At 39.3% G+C, this 18231-nt stretch overlaps 1 protein-coding gene across 2 annotated transcripts in view; it reads left to right on the forward strand.

Annotated features, from left to right (window-relative positions):
- The window catches only part of LOC126277998 (mannose-1-phosphate guanyltransferase alpha-A), a 34391-nt gene extending 29663 nt beyond the window's left edge, over window positions 1-4728 (forward strand). For both annotated transcript variants that reach the window (XM_049977679.1, XM_049977681.1), the window contains exons 6-7: window positions 1977-2241; window positions 4558-4728. In XM_049977679.1, coding sequence (XP_049833636.1) covers window positions 1977-2241; window positions 4558-4658 — 366 coding nt within the window. In that variant the 3' untranslated portion in view covers window positions 4659-4728. The remainder of the gene's footprint in view (window positions 1-1976; window positions 2242-4557) is intronic.
- The last annotated feature ends 13503 nt before the right edge of the window (window positions 4729-18231 follow it).

Here is an 18231-nt window from a genome sequence, read left to right on the forward strand (position 1 = left end):
GTAGGTATTAAAACCCATGGAGAAGAAATAAAAACATTGAAGTTCGCCGATGGCATTGTAATTCTGTCAGAGACAGCAAAGGACTTGGAAGAGCAGTTGAACGGAATGGACAGTGTCTTGAAAGGAGGATATAAGATGAACATCAACAAAAGTAAAACGAGGATAATGGAATGTAGTTGAATTAAGTCAGGTGATGCTGAGGGAATTAGGTTAGGAAATGGGACACTTAAAGTAGTAAAGGAGTTTTGCCATTTGGGGAGCAAAATAACTGATGATGGTCGAAGTAGAGAAGATATAAAATGTAGACTGGCAATGGCAAGGAAAGCGTTTCTAAAGAAGAGAAAATTGTTAACATCGGGTATTGATTTAAGTATCAGTATTCGTATGGAGTGTAGCCATGTATGGAAGTGAAACGTGGACGATAAATAGTTTGGACAGGAAGAGAATAGAAGCTTTCGAAATGTGGTGCTACAGAGGAATGCTGAAGATTAGATGGGTAGAAGACATAACTAATGAGGAGGTATTGAATAGAATTGGGGAGAAGAGGAGTTTGTGGCACTACTTGACGAGAGGAAGGGACCTGTTGGTAGGACATGTTCTGAGGCACCAAGGGATCACAAATTTAGCATTGGAGGGTAAAAATTGTAGAGAGAGACCAAGAGATGAATACAGTAAGCAGATTCAGAAGGATGTAGGTTGCTGTAGGTACTGGGAGATGAAGAAACTTGCACAGGATAGGGTAGCATGGAGAGCTGCATCAAACCAGTCTCAGGACTGAAGACCACAGGAACAACAACAGTACTTTGCTCATCCTAGCACAAACCTGGTGAACGTCACTATCTTCAGATGAATGCACCCTTGACTGAGGGCCTGATGACCACACTGTTGAGTCCTTCCTCCCTCTCCATCAACCAACGAACCGTAAAAATCTTTGACCACATACCTGGTGATGTGAAAAATATGATGACCATCCAGAAAGTAAAGAACGTTTGCACTTACAATCTGTGTACCTGTTTTGTGGAAGCCACTTATTTGTTTCTGGTGTTTAGTGTGATATGGACAGTTACCATGTGCAGTTGTAAGTTGAGCCTTGTCACGTGGTAAGTGCAGAGAGAACTATTACCATCGCGGTGCCAATAGTGAATCCCACCGACTGTGAGGTGGTTTAGTTTTGTGCAGGCAGAAAATGTTAGACCCTGTAATGTTCACCACAGACTTGTTAACGTTTATTGTGAAGGTGTAATGTATGCAACCAGTGTCTGAAGTGATGCAATATTTCAGAAAGGCAGAAGAGATGTTCATCACAAAGAGAGATCTGAGTGACCCTCCATCATCACAGGTGCACTGAAATGGAAGATGGACTGCATCATTCAAGAGAATCGATTGTTCACCTTCAGTGATGTGCATGAACAATATCAGGAAGACTCTCATTCTGCTGTGCATGAAATTGTCACTCAGTTCTTAAGGGTAACACAAAATCACTGCTCGGTGGGTGCCACGTACGCATGCTCATGGATGACAAAGGGGCAAGGATGCATGCCGCATTAGTGCACTTAGAGTGTTGTGAAATGGATGGCAACACGTTCATAGACCAGATTGTTACTGGAAATGAAACAGATGCTGGGTCATTGTTTGGATAATCTGTTCACAGATTTGAAATGCTACACAGTGCTATGTTAACCAGGTCACATCAGTGCTCCTCCAACATGATTTCTTGTGATAACGAGATTTATACCACTGTAAAGTGCTGCAGTGCATTTCATGAAGATCTTAAAGAAACTGAAAGTACTCAAGTCATCAACGGCTTGATTGTGCAAAGTGCCAGTTGCTCAATATCTGCAAACTTGAATATCAGTACCTTTGGGCAGTATTTCAGATGTATAGGTCCATATTTTTCCTAAATACAGTTTTTGCCCAAAAACATAAGTTCTTTTTATTATAAATGTTGGCTTTTCAATGTGGATTTTATTTTTCAGCTCGGTCCAAATGTGAGTATTGGCAGTGGAGCAGTTGTTGGACCAGGTGTTCGTGTACGTGAATCTATCGTCCTTTCGGGTGCGCACATTGCTGACCACTCTCTAGTGCTTCACAGTATCATTGGTCGTGGCAGCAGAGTGGGAAAATGGACTCGGGTAGAGGGCACTCCCTGTGATCCAAATCCAAATAAACCATTTGCAAAGATGGACAATCCTCCTCTGTTTAATTCAGACGGTCGTCTCAACCCTTCCATCACTATACTTGGTGAGTTGAGTTTTTCCGTTGAATTTCTTTTCTGGATGGCTATAAGGAAAGATGCGCATAGATAAAATTACAAATAAAGTCTTTTCTTTAATTACATTCTTTTGCAAGAAGAAACTTGCTGTGTCATTTATTTAAGAGAAAAATGTATTATTGGCTAAAAAAAGTAGGTGTAATTGCCAGTCATAAGGCTAGAGAAACAGTAGTGTCTCCTGAAACATCGACCCAATTGTTGTAGAAGTTGACTACTGGAAGAAGTTAACATATAAAATGCTAGAATTAATAAAGTTATTATTCCATGAAATGATATGTATAACATCAGATGTTACATTTTTGTGTGTGTGTGTTCCATAGTACTAATTTGGGAGTGCATTGCTCTCTCTGTTTGTCGCAACAATGTGCTGGGTTTGTAGGTGCAATAGCATGCCGCTATAGTTTGCGGGAGCGTGTGTCTGATCGGGTACGTGTATTGAGTGCTACATACATATTTTGTGTATATAGCACTAGCTCATTGTCAGACAAGTTGTGTTAAACTGTTGCTATTCAGGATGTTAAAAAAATTGCTGAACACTTCGAGAGATAGTAGCATCTGCCAAAATAAAAAAAAAGTCTTAACATTGGCTCAGAGCACTTGTCCATCTTTGCTACTGTGAAACACTTCCATTGTCCAACTGTTCAATGCTCTTTTGGTATGTATTTTAGGCTCATGTTTACCAGACACTTTTTTCTTGTTTAGGTGGGTAGTACCACATCTCAAAATACTTGACACTTCTTTTGACATCCTGCGCATGTCATGTGAGATGGAGGAATAAATTTCATATTTGGTCTACATGTTTGTCCATGTGTATCATTCCAAATAAAGTTTGTGGGGTTGCTCCATAACAGAATAATGGGGTTGAGTTTACAATGCCAAAAACTTGCTACCACGATATTTTAGTGCGGAGTTTTAGTGTCATCTTCATGTGTGTAAGTACACTGAGCTCCTCTATTCAAAATTCCTATTGGCAAGTGTGTGATGTACCTAGTTGTCACTGCACAGGTGCGTCTATTGCAAGCCTGAGCACTGCTGTGGACGCCCTCTATGACGAGAGCTCACATCATGAATATCAGACTTATCAGCTTCACAGTGTAAAATCACATAATGATGTTAGCTACCCACAACACAAGAGTTTTTCTATAACAGGATCCAATTAATTATCTCCTGTCCTAATTGATAATGGCCTGTTGGTTTTATTTCCGTTGGTAACAGAGTTACAAATTTTGAAATATGAACACAATTTTTGTTTCATTGTATTTAATCAGAGGACTAGTAGAAATACAGTGTGCTTCAGTAGTATATTTGCTAGCTTGGAGGAGGCAAGTTTGTCACTGGCATTCCACAATGTGCTGCTGGACATGTAAGCCATTTTCCCTTTGTATGATTTGCCGCACTCTCACAGAATCTTACAAATAGCCGCCTTGCAGAGCTCTAAGTCATCTCGAACTGATCTGACAAGTGGCAAGATCTTTGATGTAGTACTTTAATCTACGTTTTGTTAGTACTCTGCTCTACTAGGCATAAGCAGACAGGCATTATTCATGAAATCATGTCTTATCAACATCAAAATGTCAAATTACATAATGCAGTATTGCTTTTTGGTTAATATGACTGTTATAGGCATGTTGGTGACTATTGACCCATTGTTGAGCCAGCAGGGGATATTTAATTTCCTGACAATTCCGTGTGATCAGGGAGACGTGCACAGTTACCATCTTCAGGTGTGTGTCCTCGGTCTACAGATTTGCGAAACGTTTACCACACTGTATTCCACAGCAGTTGGCAAGAAAGCAGCAACCTGAAAAACATTTCCTCTTAGTGTAATCTTGTCGATGTGTAGAGATCAAGTATGTAGATCCTTTTTGTCACCATGAAAGTTTCTAAAACATAATTAAACTGTTACAGCAACTTAAAATCACAAAGGTAGGTGCAGAAAGTCTACATTTCGAAGTTAATTTATCGTAGGTAGCACTTAATACTTTAATTTACAACTTGTAACTCTGTGCTTGTGAAAGCCAAAAATTTCTTTCTGTACAGAGTTACGGGCCCGGGTTATAATTCATATTCTCTCTCTCTCTATCTGTGTGTGTGTGTGTGTGTGTGTGTGTGTGTGTGTGTGTGTGTGTGTGTGTGTGTGTAAAGGGGGGGGGGGTGATGTCAAAACTTCAAACTTATGGTTAAGCAAGTGCTTTTGTTTCATTTTCATCTGCAGTTGAAATTTTTAAATTCATGTTCGCATCTGTATAAAATCTCAGATTTTTCATCTCAAATTTCTGTTTCAGGATGCAGTGTAACAGTTCCTTCAGAAGTAATACTTCTGAATTCAATTGTACTACCCTATAAGGAACTGACACGGAGTTTCAAGAATGAAATTATCTTGTGAAGCACAAAGTATTAGTTTTGTAAACAAATCATCTGATAGCACAAAACTATTAAATATATTTTCTAAAAAGCCTCGTTCTATTCATTGTGTTGTGTAACTTCTATAATAATCATTTGTGTGCAGTATCTGACAACATTCATCGCTGCTACCCTGCTTAAGCTAGTACACTAGTATTAAAAAAATCAAATTTCGAGTTTTGTTGTCTCAGTTACTAAATAACACCAAGATAAGCCGTATACAAACAACTATTAGTAAACATGCATTTTAAGAATTTTCAGGAATATCTGTGATGACAAATACTTGAACAGAATATCGATAAGTACCTTTTTTATGCAATTCATTTGGTAAATAAAATAATTGATGGTCCAGGATGGAATAACAACAATATGGAAAGGATGGATTGTTATTTACCACGTAGAAGAGGCATTGAGTCACAGACAGGTACAATGAAAAAGCAGCTAAAATATTAAAGCTTTTATCATGATGTGGTGGGCACAGGACATAGTTGGCAGTTGCAGAATTGAGAGGCAGTGCTTGGGGGGGGGGGGGGGGGGGAGGGGGGGATGGTAGAGAAGAGAACTATGTGTGTGACAGCAGATTACAAATGTGTAGTACTGGAGTAGAAGAAGGGAAGGGATATGCATTTGGAGGACAGGGACTAGTGAAAATCGAGGACAGGGAGTTACAGAAGCGTAGGATATATTGTAGGGACCACCTGCGCAATTCAGGGATGTTGGTGATATTGGGAAAAATCCAGATGGCACAGGTTGTGAAGCAGTCATTACACTGAAGTACATCATGTTGGGAGTGTCATGTTCAGTGCCAACTGTCTCCTGGTCATAGTCTGGCTGTGGCCTGTCATGCAGGTATGTGGTGCAGCTAAGTTTGTAGATTATGTGGCTGCTTTCTTTCACAGATGGCCTTTGATGGAGTAGGAGATGGCAGTGACAGGACTGGAGGAGGTGATAGTGAGAGGATATAAGGAAAGTGTCTTGCTTGATTCTATTGCAGATATGTGAACTATAGGACAAGGAGTTTAGGCCCAGGGTGAAGCAGAAACAGACAAGGATATTGCGTAGGTGGTGGAATCCACTGTGGGAGGGGGATGGTTGGGGGAGAATATTACTCATTCCATGGCAGCAGGATGAGAGGTACTCAAAATCCTGGCAGAATGTATGATTCACTTGCTCCAGTCCTGTTTAGTACTGAGTCGCAAAGGGGGGGGGGGGGGGGGGTTGTTCCTTGGTGGCTATATGATGGATGTGTGGTTGATGGTAAATTGGTAAGTGACTGAAGAGATAAGGCACACGAAATCAGTTTCTGGACAAGTTGCAAGGGTAATTTCAGTTTGTGAGGACCTCGGTGACACCAATGGTATATTTAATGCTTGTCACTGCAAATGCCCTGACCATAGGTCATTAGCCCGAATTGAAGGGCTTTCATTGACATCTGCATCTACATCAATACTCTGCAAATCACACTTAAATGCCTGGCAGAGGGGTCATCAAACCACCTTCACAATAATTCTCTATTATTCCAGTCTCGAACAGTGCACAGAAAAAACAAACACCTATACCTTTCTGTGTGAGCTGATTTCCCTTATTTTATTATTATGAAAGTTTCTCCCTATGTAGTTCAGCGTCACCACAATGTGGTCACATTCAGAGGAGAAAGTTGGTGATTGAAATTTTGTGAGAAGATCCTGCAGCAAAGATAAATGCCATTGTTTTGATGATGTCCACCCCAAATTCTGTATAATATCAGTGACACTTTCTCCCTTATTTCTCGATAATACAAAACATGCTGCTCTTCTTTGAACTTTCACAACGTACTCATTAATCTTATCTGCTAAGGATCCTATGCCATGCAACAGTACTCCAAAACAGGACAGACAGTCATAGTGTAGGCAGCCTCTTTATTAGGTCTGTTGCATCTTCTAAGTGTTCTGCCTTCCCCACAACATTTTCTGTGTGTTCTCATTTAGGTTGTTCGTAATTGTAATTCCTAGGTGTTTAGTTGAATCTGCAACCTTTAGATTTGACTGATTTATTGTGTAACCAAAATTTAACAGATTCTTCTTGGCACTCATGTGGATGACCTCTCACTTTCCATTATCTACATCATAGGGTCAGTTGCCAATTTTCTCATCGTATAGATATCTTGCAAAATTTTGCAATTTGTTTTGATGTTCTGATGACTTTACTAGATGATAAACAACAGATCATCTGCAAACAACTAAGACAGCTGTTCAGATTGTCTCCTAAATCGTTTATAGAGATGAAGAACAGCAGAGGGCCTTCCAACACTGGCTTGGGGAATGCCAGAAATCACTTCTGTTTTACTCGAAGACTTTCCATCAATTGCTAAGATCTAAGTAAATCACAAATTCAGTCACATAATTGAGATGATATTCCATAGGCACGCAATTTGACTACAACCTATTCATGAGGTACAATGTCAAAAGCCTTCTGTAAATCTAAAATGAGGAATCAATTTGAAATTCCGTGTCAATAGCACTCAACACAAATCTGTGTTGACTGTGTGTGTCAATAGACCATTCTCTTTGAGGTAATTCACAGTGTTCAAACAGAATATCTGTTCCAAAAACCTGCTGCATACTGTCATTAATGATATGGGCCTGCAATTTAGTGGATAACTCCTACTTCCTTTCTTGAATATCGGTGTGACCTGTGCAACTTTCCAGTCTTTTTGGGTACAGATCTTTTGTCTAGCGAGTGGTTGTACATGATTGTTAAGCACGGAGCTATTGCAATCAGCATACTCTGAAAGGAGCCTGATTGGTATACAGTCTGGACCATAAGACTTGCTTTTGTTATGTGAATTAAGTTGCTTCACTACTCTGAGGATATCTACATCTAAGTTACTCATGTTGGCAGATGTTCTTGATTTGAATTCTGGAATAATTTTAGAAGGCTCTGATTAGTAGCATTGTCATTATTTCCACTGCCATCACCCAGAGAAGGTATAGACTATGTCTTGCCAGTAGCATATTTTACATATGACCAGAATCTCTCTGGATTTTCTGCCAGGTATTGAGACAAAGTTTCAGTGTGGAAGCTATTATAAGCATCTCGCATTGAAGTCTGCACTAAATTTTGAGCTTCTGTGAAAGATCACCAATCTAGGAGATTTTGCATTCATTTAAATTTGACATACTTTTTTCGTTGTTTCTGCAACAGTGTTCTGATCCATTTAATGTACCAAGAGGGATCAACTCCATCATTCATTAATTTATTTGGTATAAATCTCTCAACTGCTGTTGATACTATTTCTTTGAATACAAGCCACATCTGGTCTACACTTACATTGTTAATGTGGAAGGAGAGGATATCGTCTTTCAGGAAAGTCTCAAGCAGAATTTTTATCTGCTGTTTTGAATAGATTTATTTTTGGAAGATTTTGGTGTTATATTATTCAATCTTGCTACAATCATCCTGTGATCCCTAATTCCTGTATCCATTTTGATGCTCATTACCATCACAGGATTATTTGTTGTTAAGAGGTCAAGCGTGTTTTCTCAATTGTTTATATTTGAGTGGGCCCATGAACTAACTGCTCGAAATAATTTTCAGAGAATGTATTTAGCACAATTTCAGATGATATTTGATGCGTTACTCTGGATTTAAACATGTATTTTTGCCAATATATTGAGGGAAATGGAAGTCGCCACCAACAATAATTGTGTGGGTCGGGTACATTCTTGAAATTAGACTCAAGTTTTCTCTGAACCTTTCAACAATTGTATCATCTGAGTTGGGAGGTTGGTAAAATAATGTGATTATTATTTTATTCCACTTCCCAAGAATTACCTTCTCCCATATTAACTCACAGGAATTATCTACTTCAATTTCGCTACAAGATAAATTACTTCTAACATCAACAAACGTACCACTGCCAACTGTTTAACCTATCGTTTTTGAACACCACTAGATCCTTCACACAAATTTTGGCAGAACTTATCTCTGGCTTTAGCCAGCTTTCAGTGCCTGTAGCAATTTTACCATCAGTGGTTTCTATTAGTGCTTGGAGCTCTGTTACTTTCCCAACACAGCTATGACAATTTACAACTGTTATATCAATAGTTCCTGATCTACATTCTTCCTGTGTTCAATGTGCACCCTTTGAGACTGAAATCCTTTTTTAGTTTTCCCCAGACCCTCTAACCTCTAAAACCGCCACACTACACAGTCTCTGCTAATCAAGTGGCCACCTCCTGCGTGCAGTAGACTCCTGATCTATTTATCGGAACCTGAACCCCCCCCCTCCCCTCCCCTCCCCTATGGTGCAAGTCAAGGAATTTGCAGAACTGTCTGAGCCTCTGACTCAGACCCTCCGCTTGGCTCTGTACCAGAGCTCCGCAGTCAGTACTGTCAACTGTGTCGCAGATGGTGAGCTCTGCTGTCTCGCAAGCGAGACTGGCAGCCTTTACCACTTTTGATAGCCACTTGAAACCACAGAGAATATCTCCCAATCCAAAGAGACACACATCATTGGTACCGGCATGAGTCACCACCTGCGGTTGGGTGCACCCTGTTCTCATCATGTCATCTGGAAGGGCCCGTTTCACATCTGGAATGACTCCACCTGGTATGCACAGAGGTCACATTGGCTTTCTCTCCTCCTGGGCAGCCTTGTCCTTAAGGGGCCCATTGGCAGCTCCAACTACCAATATTCCCACCCTCTGTTACTGCCTGGATCTTGCTGGCTGAGGCATTTACTTTTGATTTGAAATAGGTGGCAGCTGTGTAAGAAGAGAGATATTAGGATTGGTAGATTTGACGGTACAGATGTAGCCATCTTTGAAATGGAGGTCAAGCCCACGGAATGTGGCATCCTGAACTGAGGATGACCAGGTGAAGCAAATGGAGGAGAGAATGTTGAGATGCTGAAGAAATGTGTGTACTGTGTCCTCACTCTCAGCCCAGATCATGAAGATGTCATCAGTGAATCTGAATAAGGTGAGGGGATTCCAATTAGTGGTGGTTAGGATGTATTTCCCTGGCTGGCTCATGAATAGGTTGGCATAGGATAGTGGCATGTGGGTGCCCATTGCTGTACCACTTTGAATCATATTCTACACCACAGTTTTGAGCATCTTGCCCTGAAAAAAGAAATATTTTCCACATCTGATCACAACCCCTTGCCACACAGCTAACATCCTAAAATAGACCCAGATCGACGACCTGTCCCATATATCATCCCACTACCACCTACTCTAGTTCTGTCACTGACATCTCCCATCCCCTCAAATGCAGAGCCACCTGTGAAAGCAGCAATGTGATCTAAAAACTTAACAAATGTGCCATATTCTTTGTGAGTATGACAACTAGCAAGTTTGTCTGTTCAAAGGCCACCATCAAATTATGTCCAATAGACAGCTGGACCACCCAGTTGCTGAACATGCCACCCAGCACGATGTGCTTCGCTTTCATAACTGCTGCGCAGCTATGAATTCTCCCTGAAATGTATCCTTTGTTTTCATATCCCCCTAACCTCAAACTTTGCTAGTGTGTGTCCTCCATATACCTATCCCCTTCCCTTTCCCACTTCAGTAAATCCCCACCAACAGCCCTATCCTGTCCCTGCATGCTCCCACTGGCTGGAGTAGCTAGTATCTCGCTCCATCTCTGCCCTGCTACACCTGTCCCTCACCACTCCGTGCCTCTTCCTAACACTTGCCACTCATCCCAGTTACATTATTGCAGCGGGCCTTAGTGCCTGGAGATAACAGCTGTGAGTGTGTCATTAGTAGCAATTTATCCTTTCCATATTGTCGCTTGAGGAATAGGTAATTACAACATAGGAATTTGCTCTTATTACCTAATAATGCATATTTTGTCAACCTTGTCTCATCTTATGTGCTGAAAAGTAATCTTTGAGCATTTCATTGAAATCAGACAATTCAATAGTTATTTTTCAAGAGAACACATTGCATGTGCACAAAGTCTCACTTAATTTGTAGTATATCAAATTCATGTTTCCAACCATTTTAGTGTAGACAAGCACCGTTTTGCTTCTCTAGTTGTGATTCTGAAACCTTCTATTAACTGCAGTAAGAAAAGCCTTTGCCAAGTAGTTTTCATAAAGAAAGTTCTTTGAAGCACCTGATGCCTTCATGAGAACCTTTGAATGTGCAGAACATCCACTTCACGACTTCAGTCTGAAGAACGTAATCTAAAAAAAGTAACAGCTGGTTTTAATTTTTCTTCTGGGAAGCCAATGTAATGTTTCAAGAACAATGACAGCTCATACTCTTCTGCAAATAATTTGATCATTAAAATTGAATCAGTTGGTAATCTGAGTCATGATATCCTGTGCACACACCTTTCTCGATTCCCCTCAGATGTCCCCATATTGCAGTCGGCTCTGGCTTGTCGCCATTGAGGCCCTAAATTGCTGCAAACTGAGATACATATTCAATAGTTTTCACTGCATCAGTATTCTTCTGCTCAAGTGTATTGAACATCATGCTACAATGAGGCATAACATAATTCTGTTAAAATACACCTAAGCAGAAGAGGAAACTGTTGTCACACAGCCTTGTTTACTGTCCTGTAATCATTAGCAAATTCACCAATAATTTTTCTTGTGCACTCAATCATATCCTTTTCGTATGTGTATACTAATTTTACATTCTGCGATTTGAAATTCCATTTTGCCAGACTGAGCGCGCAGGTTGTGATATGTTTCTTCACTGTCTAGTCTAGAACAACTGTGTGTAGGAGACTAGTAAAAATAGATATTCCTTTCTAGTAGGTGAAGAAGACCTGCACTTGCTTATTGCCTGTTGCGTCACATTCCGCAATTAAATTTAGCAGACATATATAGAACTTAGTTTCATGTTATGTGCGTTAAATCTTGATGCGGAACAAGTTGTTTAACATTCACATTGCAAATAAATCTGTAAATTTATTTACACGCTGAACATTTCTATGTGTTTCTTAATATGCAGATGTGAGTGAGTAATTCCTACCCACCACCTTTTACTAAATAGAAAGTCCTCTGCTGAAAAGGGCGAGTTGTCAAAGAAAACTTTTAGGTTTCAAATTTTATTTTGCTGTCTGTCAGACAGTGATCAAAGATTTTTGATGCACCATTGTGCACCCCTTTTTGTGAAAAAGACAACGTTAATATGGAGTAATGTGTACCCTCCTGGTATTGAACTGTAGTGGTTATTTATAAATAACAACTTCGTGAGGGAGTAAATACACTGTGAAGCAGTAGTCAGAATACCCAAAACGAGATGATCAAGAGTGAGCACCACATATTAGTCTCTTACAGTACATCTTTGAGCAATGAAGACTTTCTTTCTTAAACATCATTCCATATGACATTACTGAATAAAAATTGGCTAGGTGCGATTAGGACTCGTGCACTGAGGGTTTTGTACAAACTTCATTACATACACGGACAAGTTATCCAGTCCAGGGATTGAAGATATTTATGATTTTTGCATGTTATTGACAGGAATTGCAAACCTAGATAATGTTTCAATTTGAAGTTTGAACTCAGATGACAAATGACAATTTTTTCCATGTTATATAAATAAACAATTTTGGATTTTTCCCTATGTGTGTGTGTGTGTGTGTGTGTGTGTGTGTGTGTGTGTGTGTGTGCGCGCGCGTGCGCACGCGCCCTGCCGCCCCCCCCCCCCCCCCCCCCCCACACACACACACACACACAGCATTCCTGTAAGGGTTTCATTTTTTACAGATTGAGGCATGGAACCCTAAATATGTCCACTTATTGATTTCTCTTTCCCCAAGATTTGTATGATTGTAAGTACAAGCAGTTCCAAAAAGTGTTTTTTTTTTCCAGTTATCATCAATATGGAATTTCATCATTTCCACCATACTTATTATTTTCTCATCAAGTATACTACTTTCTCATTAATATAGTACTCCTGTATGTGCAAAACTAAATGTTGTCTTTTTAAAATGGAGGGTGAGACCATTCACAGAAAATCAGTCATTGATACTTTTAAGAACATTTTTTACCATTTCTTCTATTTCTGTATATATGCATGGACTAATTACAATATTAGTGTCCTCTGCAGAAAGAATGAATTCTGCTTGTTGTATATTAGATGTAAGATTGTTTACATAAATGAGGATCAACAGTGGGCCTAAGATTTAGCCTTAGGAGCCCCAGAAATGATTTATTTCCAGTCAAAGTTTTTTGTAAAATTTGTTGAGTGAGTGAACATGTAAACGGCATTCTCAATAGAGCAACTCTTCTGAACCCCAAGCTGATTTGCTGAGAATTTATTATTGCTGAGGTGAGGTGCGTGTTACAGCATTAAAACTGTAAATATATCAACTACAGATAGTCACAATTAACAAAATATTCTGGGTTGTTATGCCGTAATCGAATGGATCTTACATTTTGGGTTTAAATGTGAAATACATTTAACCACAGAATAATAGCCCAGAACGTTTTATTGATTGTGATGTTTCTGGCCATGAAAGTTTACATTTTACAACTACATATAGTGTGTGTAAGGAATCTGTAATAGTTGCTGGAATACTAACAGTCTTATACTCTAGGTATGTTAAGTGTGGCTCAGCAGGGTTATGACTGTATTCCTTCTGTCGATCATAGAAAATTGTCAAATAGTGTTGTTTACAATGTGTCACTTGCATGGGGTGGGAGAGTACATACACATATATGAAGTTGGTTAAAACTGAAATACACAGCATGAAATCTATCCACATAGGGTAGAAATATTATTTGTAACTCATCAGGTTAAATATGGCTACCTACAATGTTACATGCACTTAGTCCAACTAAGGCAATTATGCAATCTGGAGTGAGATTCCTGAAAGCATGGTGTATTCTAACAATTTAGAACCTACTAGTAGTAAAAAAATAGAGTAAATTTTATATCTGTCCCCAGCTACACAATACTGATACCTGTTTCCAGATACTGAACTACTGTTATACATGAGAATGATGCCTAAATGAAAAGCCACATGGTATATAACAACATCATTTGGGGTAGTTTATACAGGCATCTGTGGGCTAATCATGTTATGCGATGGTATCAGATGTGGCTTAAAATCTTAATAATTTCTAAACTGCATTATAAAATTCATTGTTCTATGTTTAGCTATGAAACAAAACTGTAAACTAGTAAAGGCATAAATAATTCTACCAGTGTGTCAATCCAGAAATGGACACCTGTCTAAGAAACATATTGAGCTTGGCATAAACACAGCATGCAGCACTAACAGCTGTAGGTTGACATTCATGAAGTGTAGCCTATTTAATATAAACAATACAACACTCAATATTAAATCCCGATGCATACATTCATATGAAGGGCCAAAGAAATTGCTCATTTCTAGAGCTCATGGCGAGTCGTTTTAATGGAAAAGCACCGTTGTACTTATAATGAAAGGTCCAGGACCACTGATGTCCACAAAACTGATGCACAAAGCAACATGCCCAACTATAATCATGCCTACCTGGTACAAGTAATACACAAGGCTAATCACAGTACCCCTCATGCAAACGACACATTGTACACCACAGCACACAACTGGAACACAGTCATAAGGTAAATCATAGCTTCATTTTAGACCCTGTCAAATAACCCTGTCTACCTGTTGTATAGGCAGTTTCATTTTCCAACAATTGTTACAGTGAAATGCCTTTAGTCTTAAAACTATACTTGTCCCACCACATATATAATGAATATAATCTCTCTAAAGTGACTTTTCATCATTTAAAAATTGTAATGATGTCTTTCGTAAAGTGTGTTAAATAACATTTGCGGCACCTGAGCCTGAAGATTTTGCATCACCAAAACCAGTCACAAATAAATAAAAACTACCACACGCAGCTCAAAAGTATTTTCATTATTTCACACTAAGAAAGCCTGGTTTACTGACTTTTCAATGAGCTGCTTCAATACATTTCCCAATCCTGACATGGAAAAATTCCTAGATATGGACGTTGCGCCATGAACCCTTAAGGCAAGCTCAGATTTAATGCAATCTATCAATCTGCGAATTCCTAAGGGATCAAACTGCTGAGGTCATCAGGGTCCCTAGACTAACACACTACTTGAACTAACTTATGCTAAGAACACCACACACACCCATGCCAAAGGAGGACTCAAACCTCCAATGGGAGGGGCCACGCAATCCGTGACATGGTGCCTCAAACAGCACGGCTGCAATCTATCAGTTTGCCTGGTAAGTAACAGTTCTTTGACACATTTGCATTGTATATTTCTATATTTGCATTGTACAGGGTGGTCCAAAAGTCCGAAACACCCTGATAAAATCCAAATGGAGTAGCAAACAAGGAAACTGAGTCCCTACATACGAGGAACGGGAAGGGGGAAACTTTACAGGATGTGCCACCAATATGGTGGCCATCTTGAAAGCTGCCATCTTGGATTCAACTCAAATTTCATATGGGAATGTGGTCATGTGACATATCAAACAGAGAGAATTTCACCTGAAAAACAATGCCGTTGTTATTTTAAACATAGCTTTATTCATTCTCGGGTTATATCCAATTACTTGCAGCAGCAGTGGGACGCTCGGCAGCATGAGTATTATGTACTGAGAAGTCATAAAATGGAGTCTGAAATGGTGCAAAGTGACTATCCCATGCCTGATATGTTACATGTGTTTAACTATTAGGTATTATTTACTCATGCCAACGTTTTAATCGTTTCCTTATTTACATGTTACAAAATGTCCTTAACACATGAAGAACGCATTGACATCTTGATATCAGGAGAAAGAAGCACGCGGATCATTGCTGATGATTTCAATAGTCGGCACCCAACCAGACAGCCCATCACTCACAGCGCAGTTGCCAAGCTTTTGGCCACATTCCGAGCAACAGGTTCCGTCGCGGATAAACCTAAGGCTGGAAGACTAAACTCCGCCACCGATGAAGCAGCAACAGTGAGTGTGTTGGCATCATTTAGCAAGAGTCCACAACGGAGTACTCGTCGCCTGTCACAAGAATGTGGGGTTAGCCGTACCTCCATGCTGCGAATTTTATCGCAGTACAAAAGGCACCAGTACAAAATTCATCTACTCCAACACCTGAACGAGGATGACCCAAACCATCGGGTACAGTTCGCAGTATGGGTGACACAGCAGCTGCAGAAAAACCCACATTTCTCCTATCAGGTGCTGTTGAGTGATGAACAAGCAGCATCACAGATACTGGTCAGACACAAATCTGCACGGATTGATGCTTCCAAAACAGTTGACTCACAAAAATAGATTGTCTGGTGTGGTGTGTGGGGTACCAAAGTCATTAGACCTTTTTTATTGATGGTACGTTAACAGCCAACGGTTATCTGAGGTTACTGGATGAAGAAGTGTTTCCCCTCATTGTTAACGGAGGAGTTGAATTCAAGATGGCGGCTTTCAAGAAGGCCACCATGTTGGTGGCCTAGCCTATAAAGTTTCACCCTTCCCGTTCCTCATGGTAGGGCCTCTGTTTCCTTGTTTGCTACTCCATTTGAATTTTGTAAGGGTGTTTCCGGACTTTTGGACCACCCTGTATATCTTTATATATTGGCACGAAAGGTCCACTCTTCTTAACATTAAAAATTCCTTAAAAACATTAACCATTTTTCAGTTAAATTATGTTTTTTATCTTAATGTGGCACCTTTCCTAATTCAGACACTATCACTACAATTTGTAGTAAGACAGGTGGAACAAAGATGCATTTTTCACACCACAACCACTCAGCTGCTTGTTGAAATTATGTATACATTCTTGCCAAGATTTGCATCGTTTCTGATCTGATTAATGTTAAGGTTGGATATGAGTGCACCAAGTTCCATAAATTTCAATTTATGCTAGAGTTCCAAATTTTCGCCCAAAACATTGCACAGTTAATTCATATTATATAATTTTCAGACTCTCAGTATTCTGCAGTTACAAGAAGGAATATACTAACGATGCACTTTATCCGACAAATGTGATTACCAAGCTCAGAAATTGTTAGTAACTGAAAGTAAACACACATTATGCACCTTTATTTCCTCTATCGTTTGTGAAACACTAGGTGGTGGATTATATTTCAGTGCTCTTGGTGAGGCATTTATGAACTTAATGTCTTTCCTCCAGAAAGACTAACAGTACTATGTATTTATCGTGCTCCCAGTGGTGACATGGACACATTCACTACAAAGTTAACCCAAGCATTAGATATGGTCTCCAGCCCCAAAGGCAAAATTATCATTTGTGGAGATCTAAACATTAACATGATGAACCCAGATATGTTGTACAATAATTTTCTGAACATTATGTATGCCTATGGTGTATCACCATTAATTAACACTGCCACTAGGATAACCAGACATTCAGCTTCAAGTATTGACCATATGCTAACAGACATAGAGAAAGATAGATGTGACGTTGTCATAGATGACCTTGGCATCGCAGACCATTCCAGTCAGTTATTAAAATTGGGTATAGAATTAGAGAATAACACTAAAATACACAAGTACAGTAGGGTTTTCTCTAAGTCAAAAAGAGCTCTATTTGCTGCACTACTTAACAGTGAAACATGGGAGGAAGTGTACAGAGAACCTACTATAAATGGAAAGTTTTCAAAGTTTCTGTCAGTATTTAAATTCAGGTTTGAAGAAGTGTTCCCTAAAGTTCTAAGAATCACTAAATCATGCAACAACAACAGCTGGGTAACCAATGGGATAAGGAAATCTGCTGAAACGCTCAAGCACCTCAGCTCAATGAAAAACAACCGTAATGATTCAGCATTTCATTTCATAACTATTATCATAGATACAGAAAGATCTATAGAAAAGTATTGTTAGTGGCTAAAAGGTACCAAAATGACAAATTTATAGAAAAAGCCAGTAATAAAATCAAAGCAGCATGGAAAATCACCAAACAAGAAACTAATAGGAAAAAATTAAAGCCAGTAAACATACAGTTTCAGCACAATTATACCAAAATAAATGATCCCAAAAAACTAGCAAACTTTGCCAATCAATATTTCAGTAACATAGCTACCAGACTGCAACAGAAGTTCAACAAAACAAACCAATCACAAACTCTGAACAAAATAGCACACACAATGATGCTACGACCAACCACAGCAGAAGAAGTATCCAATGTTGTGAGTAACCTAAAATGTAAAAATTCAGCAGGCATAGATGAAATACCTGTGTGCTTACTGAAGGACTGCATAGACAACATCAAAGACCCATTAGTGCACATCATCAATGAATCCTTCTCCATGGGTTGCTTCCCAGAAATACTAAAGCATGCAAAAATCCTACCTATATATAAGAAAGGTGACCCAGAAATCATAGAAAACTACAGACCAATCTCATTACTGTCATCCTTTTCAAAAGTCATAGAGACCATAATGAAAAACAGGCTCATGGGGTACTTAACAAAGTTCAATCTTCTGAGTAAAGAGCAATTTGGCACTAGACAAAGGAGACCACATAACAGGGATCTTCCTTGATTTGACCAAAGCATTTGACATGGTAGACCACACAATTTTGCTAAACAAACTAAATGCACTAGGAGTAAGAGGAGT

Source organism: Schistocerca gregaria, chromosome 6, assembly GCF_023897955.1.
Source record: "Schistocerca gregaria isolate iqSchGreg1 chromosome 6, iqSchGreg1.2, whole genome shotgun sequence".
Classification (NCBI taxonomy): domain Eukaryota; kingdom Metazoa; phylum Arthropoda; class Insecta; order Orthoptera; family Acrididae; genus Schistocerca; species Schistocerca gregaria.